At 37.7% G+C, this 9,759-nt stretch overlaps 2 protein-coding genes across 6 annotated transcripts in view; one reads left to right on the top strand and one right to left on the bottom strand.

Moving 5' to 3' along the window:
- Positions 1-9,759, top strand: part of ZMYND8 (zinc finger MYND-type containing 8) — a 540,997-nt gene that overhangs the window by 68,461 nt on the left and 462,777 nt on the right. The gene's annotated exons all lie outside the window — the stretch shown is intronic.
- NCOA3 (nuclear receptor coactivator 3) overlaps positions 1-9,759 on the bottom strand; it is a 209,576-nt gene that overhangs the window by 29,693 nt on the left and 170,124 nt on the right. For all 5 annotated transcript variants that reach the window (XM_069072335.1, XM_069072338.1, XM_069072339.1 and 2 more), the window contains exons 9-13: positions 6,844-6,984; positions 6,436-6,583; positions 5,136-5,521; positions 3,183-4,048; positions 1,438-1,573 (exon numbers count right to left, since the gene is read on the bottom strand). In XM_069072335.1, coding sequence (XP_068928436.1) covers positions 1,438-1,573; positions 3,183-4,048; positions 5,136-5,521; positions 6,436-6,583; positions 6,844-6,984 — 1,677 coding nt within the window. The remainder of the gene's footprint in view (positions 1-1,437; positions 1,574-3,182; positions 4,049-5,135; positions 5,522-6,435; positions 6,584-6,843; positions 6,985-9,759) is intronic.

Raw genomic sequence — 9,759 nt, 5'->3', positions numbered from 1 at the left:
GGGGTTATGTTCAGGCAGAATAAGGTGCAGAGGTTCATTAAGTTTTTATCTAATTTTCTAGCAAAACTACTGCTGAAGGCTAAGAAGACCCAGTGGTCAGTGAGTGGGTCTTAGAATTAGGAAGACACTTCTTGGCTATGTGGCCCGGACAAGTCAGTTTAACTTCTCTGTTCCCCAAATCACTCTAAGATTGTAAATTCAAGAGCAGGTTCGGGGGCAGCTAGACAGCACAGTGAATAGAGCATCAGCCCTGGAGGCAGGAGAACCTGAGTTCAAATCATGCCTCAGACACTTGACACTTACTAGCTCTGTGACCTGGGGCAAGTCATTTAACCCCAATTGCCTTGCCTTCCCCTCTCAAAAAAAAAAAAGTAGGTATTGGTAGGGAGGAATATCTAATTTTTTTTAAAAACACACTAGTAAATTTGTTTCTGAATTTTATAATACTTCATAACATGTAAAATGAAATTAGGTTTTTTTTTCATTGTATCAAGTCAATTAACAAGCATTTATTAAGTGCCTAACAGGCATTGTGCTATATGCAACTGATGCAATGCAAAAGAATAAAATAATCCCTACCTAGAAGGAGCTTACATTCAAACTGGAATTTAACTGTAATACAATATACACCCAGGAGGGAAGGAAGAGTGGTGTAACTGGTTATGTTGGAACTAACAAAAATTACTAACAAGGTACATCTTTAAGCAGCTCCATTTTACCATGAATAAAGTGCCATTAATTACATATTTTTCATATTAAAAAATTACAGACAAGTGGATATTAGGGATGAGATAGAAGGAAAACATTTTAAGATTGTTCCCATGAATGACCGATGGATAGAAAAGGGTATACACAAGGTTTAAGAGAAATATAATCACATTTAATACAATTGCAGGCAAAAAAAGAAGAATTTAACCTCTACTGGAATCTAAAGATAAGCAGATTCCAGATCTCTCGTGGCGGGTATCTTTTGCAGTAGCGCATTATGCTCTTTGCAGTATCACACAAGAGAAAATCCAGTTTTCAACAGAAGTATGAATCAAAGGAATTTTTGAAAGGTACATAATTGGGGGAAACTGGTAGGTAGAAAAATAAAAAAGCTAAAAGCTTAAATCGCCAAACAGAAGCATCTGCATATGATGTCAAGAGGGCTGCTTTGTCTTGAAATGCACTGTATCATAAGATCCTTGTGGGCATAGTTTGAGTCTTATTTATTTTTTACTGCCCTCTTCATGAAGCAGATGCATTACACGTAGGTCTTTTAATAAATGTCTGCTATTGAAGTATGGATATCTGGACATGTGAGTTTACCCCTTGGTTCTAGGAAGCATCCCATAAATACAGCAGATGTAATTTGTCCACATATTCCTAGTCACTATTTCACAATGTTAAGATTTAGAAGAGCAAAGTTTTCTTTTAAAAAAAATTAAGACTTACCTAGAGGGGTATTTCCTTGAAATATCTGTTGCTTACTTCCCAGGTTATTACCATTTGTGGACATGGCATTGTTATAAAAGTCAGAACTTGTCAGGTCACCAAGAATAGCATCTAAATTATCCAAGTCTCCACTCACCTAAAGGTCAATTTTTACAAACAGGTTGAATGTGCGTCTATGTATTTGTATACATACATGGGTGTATATGTAATAAGAAACAAAGTAAATAATGAAGAATAAAATGGAACAAATGTCTGAAAATAATAGTAAGGCTAAGTAAGTGTGTGAGGCTTTTAAGAAGTAAAATAATTAATGATAAATATTTCTGAAAACACCTTCATCTAAATGAGAGCTGTTTTTTCACAAACATGATTATATGTTATGGTAAATATTTAGTAGCTATTATTTTCCTAACTGTCCTAAAAGGGTTATCTAATTGGTCCAGTATAAACCAAAAGAAAATCTTTCTCTTCAAAATGAGATCAATTTACCCAGCTGTGACCATCACAGAATCAAAGGTATGCTCACATCTGAAAGGTATTTGGCCCTGGTGTTAGGACTTACACTTGACAACAGAAATACTCTCACAGTGATGCTGTGATGATCATCACCACCAGATAAAGAATAAGCGTGGACTATTCAAAAGTTCGCCATAAATAACCATCAAAAACTATTATAAACACATAGCAATATGAAAATAATTTAGCTTCTAAAAGGCAATTTATAATCTTGATTTTTGTTGGTGTTAGTGACTTGCCCAGTTACAAAAAAGTTTTGTAAAAAAAATTTTGCCATGCCCTCTTACCTAGAATTTTAATTTGGAAAATAAGCATGGAGATGAGATTTTCCACTTCTACCTTCAAACCACACATCATCAACAAAATTAGCTAGTTAAATGAGCATTTGTTTAATTCTAATAATCACTGAATTTTAAATTTCTTCATTAAGTTACAATTACAAAGTCATGGAATAATAAAGTACTGAACTTGGAGTCAAGAAGATACGGGTTCAAATACGCTTCTCATACTTACAGTATCACAACCTTTCTGAGCCTCAGTTTCCTCGTCTATATAATAGGGAAAATCGTAGAGCTATTGTTTGGCTCAGCTGCAATTATCCTTCTAAAACTTTTTGAAAATTTTAATGCTTACATGTAAATGTTCATTATTCATTATTACTACTACTACTACTACTACTACTACTACTACTACTACCGTGTTTCCCCGATAATAAGACACTGTCTTATTAATTTTTTTGGAAAGAAAAACACCAGAGGGCTTATTTTCAGGGGAGGGCTTATGTTGTCCTGCCTCAGCTCTCCTCCGCGGCACTGCTCTCAATGGCAGCAGCAAGCAAATCACTGGAGAAGAACAGGATGACGCGCTCACTGCTGCAGCTCTGATTGGATGCAGCTCGGAGCGCGGCATGCGTTTCACCCGGGGGGGGGGAGGGGACGGTGCATACAGAGGGTACCGTAATGTAGCGTGTAGTGCAGGGGATCACCTTCACTACAGTAGCAATCTCAATAGGGCTTATTTTCGGGGGAAGGCTTATTTTAGAGGAATCTTATACAGTAAAGGGAGGGCTTATTTTCGGGATAGGTCTTATTATCGGGGAAACACGGTACTACTACTAGTGTTGTTTTTGCTGTTGTCATTAATTCTATTTCCCGCTTTTCTATTCATGCTTACTACAGGATAGAAATAACAGAAAACGAATGAAGTTTTTAATCTACTAAATCTGTTACCTCTTCATTTTGTTCAGTCTTAACTTTAACATCTTTTTCTTGATTTGAAGGAGGAACAGCAGAGGTGCTGCACTGTCCCATTTTACTATCAACACCTTCTACTTTAGGCTTTATGTCTTTAGAAAGGGAATCATTAGGATCATCCCTATCAAGCAGATATCGAAGAAGTGCATTGTTTTCCTTCTTCTTGGGACTTAGCTGTTCCTGCTTAATTATTCCTTCACCAGAAGCTGCACTGCTCGTGTCTTTCCCAGTAGCTTCAGCTGTAATCTTGGCTACTTCAGCAGGAGAATTCCCATTCTGCAGCAATTTGTGCAAAATTCTGTGCTTCTCTTGCAACAGGGAGCCATGCATGTTTGATGTGGAAGAAACTCCTCCTGATGTCGAAGAGGAGACTCCAGAAGGGCTAGTCACACTGGCAGCAGAATCTTTGCACCCTGGATCTAATGGAGAATTGGTCAGAGTGGAATGTCCCCGGTCATCTGAAGAGCATGTTAGTAACTGAAGTAGCTTCTTGTGGCCTTTGTTTTCAGGTGGTCCCCTCTGATTCTCTGGCCCTTCCACACCTGTTTCTTTACTGTCTTTATCACTAGCATGGTCCCTGCTATTGGCTTGGCATATGGAACTTTCCACCTGACTCTGTTCACAATATAAGCCAGCGGGACTCTTAGAATCCTGGCTGCCTATTTTACTTGGTTGGTTCATGTTCATATTTGGAGAATTATCCAACTTGGGGCCTGGTGAAGAAAGCGTAGACAAAAGAGAAGTCCCCACACCCTCACTGATGGCTTGAAGGGCACTGAGAGAACTGCTGGAAAAACTGTTGCCACCAGTGTTACTAGCAGATCCCATTGGAGAATGCATACCTATGTAAGGAAAGAAGCCAAAAGAGCTAGGTGAGTGATCAATCAATGGAGAAACATTTCTTAAATATTCACTATATATCAGGGATACAAAGTACTAGGTGCTGGGGATACAAAGACTAAAATCAAATTAGTTCTTGTCCTCAACCTTACATTACTTGTGACCAACTCTTGGCAAAGATACTGGAGTGGTCAGCAATTTTCTTCTCCAGCTCATTTTACAGATGAGGAAACTGAGGCAAACAGGGTAAAGGGGTAAAGTTCTAGTCTGGGTTCAAGGGCTTTAAATGCCAACAGAGGAGCTTGTGTTTTATCCTTACAAGTAAAAATGGAAGAGGAAAAAAAAAGGGAGCCACTGGAGTTTACTGAGTAGGAGAGCATTAAGGTAATCCCCTGCATTTTAGGAAAAGCACTTTGATAGTTATATGGAGGATGAATTGGAGGGAGGAGGTTTACAGCTAGGCTACTGTAAAAGTGCAAGCAAGAGATGAGAGCCTGAACTCGGTAGATGTGTGAGTAGAGATAAGGGGCCAGATGCAAAAGATGTAGAGATAGCAACAACATATGATAACTTAATGGATATGAGAGATCCATTGGGGAGATACATCTTATTAGGACTTTAATTTCTCAAAAATAATGGAGCAGGGACAAAATGAACCACATGAAAAATTAAACACATAAATATGACCTTTAAAAAAAAGTCTCCAAAAGACTGACAGCTAAGACAATATTGGGGTATGAAGAAAACCTTCTAAGGTATGCAAAAGAAGTGAAAGACCTGGCCAGACCTAACGCACTGGGACATCTTCTACATACGGGCTCAGCAGAAAGACTGCATACCTTCTGTCTAAAAATGATACTAGATCGTACTTTGCCTAGGTGTTAAGGAATCATTCTCTGAAAACTGGTTCCCATGAAATGTAAGCTAAAGCCACACATATATGTAGGCCATAGACTAAGAAGTGAAGGGGTTATCTACATCAGTAGCAAGAGTGCCAACATGAATAAAATCCCAGATCTTTCCATTATTTAAACATTAACAGGAAGAACATTTAAAAATAGACAAAAAGAAACAAGTCAAGTAAAATACCTGGAACAGGAGAAAACTGATGGGAAGGCATCTTTGGACTACCTCTATTACGAGGAGAAATCATTATGTTCTGCTGACTGGAGCCAAGGCCAGGGCTACCATGTGGAGGGCTGTTCATATTTAGCCCATAATTGTTGTTCTGATAGGCAGAGGATGGCATTCCTGGTCCAAGGTTCATAGAGCTTATATTATTAGGGCCTCCATATCTAATGCCACTCATCTGTCCCACTGCATTGGGATCTCCCAAGGAGTAGGGCCTGTTCTGTATTGGCAAGCTTTGATTTGGCGACATATTCATTCCTCCAACAGAACTGGCACATCCGACTGTGGGAGCTCGTATGTTTTGTCCCACTGGGTTGGGATTTGGTCTATATCCATTCTGCTCTCTGAAAATCACACACAGAAAAACTCACAAAATTTTACTCAATAATTACAAAGTTCATTAATATTCTAGAAAAGAGTTAAATTACAGGTGGAAACTGATATTTCAAACCAAATCTTCATGGATACTATGACTACGCCTTCAATAACTATACCAGCATAAGTGCTAATCTGTTTCTAATGAGACAGAATTAATTTCCCTTCCATTAGGCTACTTACAAAAACTGCCTCATAATTAACTGACATTGTGTCTGCTGCAGAATTAAGAAGGTTCCAATAAAAAAAAAAGCTACAAAACTCTTCAAAACCAGCATTTTCCATGAAGCAGATGACAAAAGGTTAGAGAAGATTCAAGGATTTCCTCTTTAATGTTTTGTATGAGCTTCCTACCCTACTCTCACTAGGATGCCATTTGGTATTTATGAAAAGCATATGCTCTTAATTGAAATCTGAATTTAAAAAACTAACCTCAGTGTTTATTATATATTAACATCATAGGGAAAAAATGGGATAGGGAAAGAAGAGTAGGAATACTTTCATACAAGGTAGATATGCCACCTAGTCTATACTTTTTCATAGAACAATTATCCTGGAAAAGACCATAACAGTTCATTCAATCTTAGTCTTCAAATAAGGCCTTTCTCCCCTCCACCTCTGAAAATGAAATTTGCAAGCAGAAATTGCTTTGTAAATTTCTCACATAGAAAACACAACCTTTAAAAATGTGCATTCCTACTCTCAACTTCAAACTTTTCAATTTCTAAACCAGACCATCAGAATTAAACTCACTACTATAGGATACTTTTTCTCTCCTAATTTTGATTTCTTTTAACAAAATTTTTACACCAACCAAATATTTGGCTGCTTGGTATTTAAGTTTGGGAATAACGTAAATGAAAAACACAACAGAAGGCACCACCTCTGTAGAAAGTGAGTAGAAAGAAAGCCATGGCGATCATTAGTTACTGGATTCCGAAAAAGTTTGCTCTTTGTTTGGGCAGTCACTATCGTCCCATCGGCTAAGGAGAACCGATACACAGGGGTTTCAGCATGTCCTTGAATATAAGCTGTGAGAGAAATTAACATTGTAGACTGTATGAATGGAACACATCTAGCAAAGATTAGAAATAAAATATATTGAAAATACAATTCTTCCAAGACTATGTAGCATTAAGTTTTATAAAAATTATAAGCAGGCTAAAGTAAAAATTCTTAAGATACATTCATACAAGGTAGAGCAATTAGCATACATACACACACACAAAAAAAAAGAGTAAAAAGGAAAGATTCTAAATGTAACAGTTCAATTTTTTTTTTAATTCCTTACCTTCCTGATAGTGCCGTTTTTGGGACCATGTCTGTCCATCATTAAGACTAAAAAATCTCTGGATACACCTTCTGATTATATCTTCAAAGCCAGGTCTCATAGAAGACCTCAGTGAGTTTGTATCTATAGTGACAACTTTGCCTGTTTTTAAAGTATAAAGAAAATAAAATATTTATGAGGTGTCCATTATGTGGAAGTATTGTAGAAGCTAAAGAAAAAGGAATCAAGTTGAATCAACAAAGAACTACAGAACAAGCTCACATCTTAGTTGTCTGGTGTCATGACTATAGATTTCAGATAGTGTCCCTGTCATCTTTCTGTACACAACCTGACCCTGAATTATGACAACATATCTAACCATGATATTTTGACAAACATCTGGAAACATCTTACTATCATATCCTCTGGCTTCTGGATGGCTTCAGTGTTTTAAACGTGGCCTTTACAATTCTCTAAATCATCATAAAATGCTTCATGTAAAAAAAGCAACCACTTTTTTGTCTAAATTTGAAGGGCCAAGCAACCTTTGTTAAATAATTCATTAAATATTTTACTGAGCACCTGTGATATACACTAGGAATTTCAGAGGAACTACAGAGATTCAACTAATCCTATAACTGCAGAAAATTATCAGTTGTTTTTTTTAATGTCTTACTATCTCTTTCAACTCAAACCTAAACCCTTTAACTTTGAGGATGCAGCAGGTGAAGAATATTTTAATACAGCCAGGGAAAAGTCTCAAGATCCTCTGTAAATCATGAGTATTTTGCCAGTTTTTAAAATATCTACAAAAATTACTGCAGATAAATATGATAAACACAATTTGACAGGTCACTAATCCCCCAAAAATGCTCCCCTTCATTGTTTCTCATATGTCAGTATATCTTCGGTAGAATTAGGTACTTGCTTTCCTGAAATCATTAAATAAATTAATAAAATAATACCAAAACACTCCAAATGAAATGAATGCAAAATTTGGTGGGGTCTACTTCTGACATGAATCTATTCCTCATTTCAACATCACTGGAACTGAAAGAGTGAGCCTTCCAGTCCTGGTCTGTCTCTGAGAATGAAGGTCTCCTTTCCTTGAAATACTTCTGCCCTAACTCAGAACACAAAACCACCAAGGCTTTCCCCAGTACTAAAAGGCCAGGAAGGTGGAGGTACAGCTGGTGTTGAAGTTCCTTCCCTAGTCTCTCTCTAGATTTGGATTCAGAATACACCTTGCCACAGAGTCAATTATTACCACATACAGCTATAATTATTCTGTACTGTGTCACCAAGCCATCTAAGAAAACAGCACATCAGTTCTATATAGCCATGAAGCATCCAAACACCAGGCCTATCAGGGACCTTCTCAGGGCCTTTTATACTCTGGCCAACTAGTAGCTAAATTCCATTATGGAATATCATCATCTTGGGATGAGACCAAGGAATTGGTTCCAAATATTAATTCAGTCAAACCCCCAAGGCTCAATCATCAAACATTTATTGACTCTTATCACCCAAACCTTAATGCCTTCTCCATACACAAACTCCCCAGAAAATAAGTGGGCTGATGCCATTGCCAAGGCAGATGTTTCCTAATATCATAGTACATTAGAGAATGAGGGTCACCCACCTACTGGTGCTTTCCCAAGTGAATGGCTAGCGAATGCCTACATCCTCGTCTTCAATGCCCATAACTCTTAACTATAGCCTGCCAAAGCTCCAAACCCCCCTTTACCTGAAAATATTCATTGGTCTCTGATTCCTATCCAATAATACCCATCCCCAGTCTCTGTCCTCCTCAGGCTTCTAGAATGGCTTAAGCCAACCTTTTCACTCACATTCATCTTTTTACAATCACAAAAATGTGCCTCCAACCAGAAATATTACATCTATCATATGTATTCATTCTCACATGCCTCAAATCTACTACAATGGGTCTAGAAGAAAAACAGGCATACTCTTGTCATCATTACTGACCCTTCCAGATACCCCCTCATCCCTCTGCATGTCATTCATATATAAGGTCTAGTGTAGATCCCTGTGGCTATACAGTACCAAACACTAAATCACTATCCCTCCTTTCACAAGTTCAATATAACTGTCTTTCCACATTTATCGATCTAAATGCTTGGGGCATATATTTATCCTACCTCACTTATCACAGGAAATACAGCTAGGTGGCTCAGCAGATAGAGCACTGGGCCTCAAATCAGGAAGAACTGAATTCAAATCCAATCTCTCACATTTTGTAGCTATATGACTCTGGGCAATTCACTTAACCTCTGTCTGCTTCAGTTACCTCAAGTATAAAATGGGGATAATAAGAGCTACTTGCCAGGGTTGTTGTAAGGTTCAAAAGACATTATTTGTAAAGTGCTTAGCACAGTGTCTAACACTTTTTAGATGCTTTTCCTTCCTAGTTATACTTCATCTCACAATAACCTATAAATATGAAATTCCCATTTATACATCTGTCTCTGACTCACTACTCTCAATCCTATCTCTGACCTCATTGTGAAAACTCAATACCTTCACTCCTCCATGTTCTCACAGTCTCATCATCATTGTTATCGGCTATTTATCCTGCCTTCAGAGGTTCAACCTATATTTGTCCAGTTGAATTATACACTGTTTTCTAACCCTGAATTAATGAGCATTTTACAAGTGCTCACTCCATGCCAGCCACTGTGTGAAGTGATAGAGATAAAAACAGAAGCAAGAAAGTCCTCTCCCATCAAGAGGCTTAAAATCCAACAAGGGAAGGCAATACACATAGGAGAATGAGTTTTCCAGGAATGGTAGTATTCATATGATTACTGTTCTAAGCGGGGGGGAGCTCAGTACATGGGGGGGGGGGGGGGGGGGTAAATAAAAAGAAAGAAGAAACAATGAGAAAGATATAAATAATTGAAAACACGAATACAA

This window comes from Petaurus breviceps, unplaced genomic scaffold (assembly GCF_028583685.1).
Source record: "Petaurus breviceps papuanus isolate PSGF00001 unplaced genomic scaffold, PetGlider_PUasm1.0 90847, whole genome shotgun sequence".
NCBI classification, from domain to species: Eukaryota; Metazoa; Chordata; class Mammalia; order Diprotodontia; family Petauridae; genus Petaurus; species Petaurus breviceps.
The sequence above is the reverse complement of the archived record's forward strand: the minus strand, read 5'-3'. Positions and strand labels throughout refer to the sequence as shown.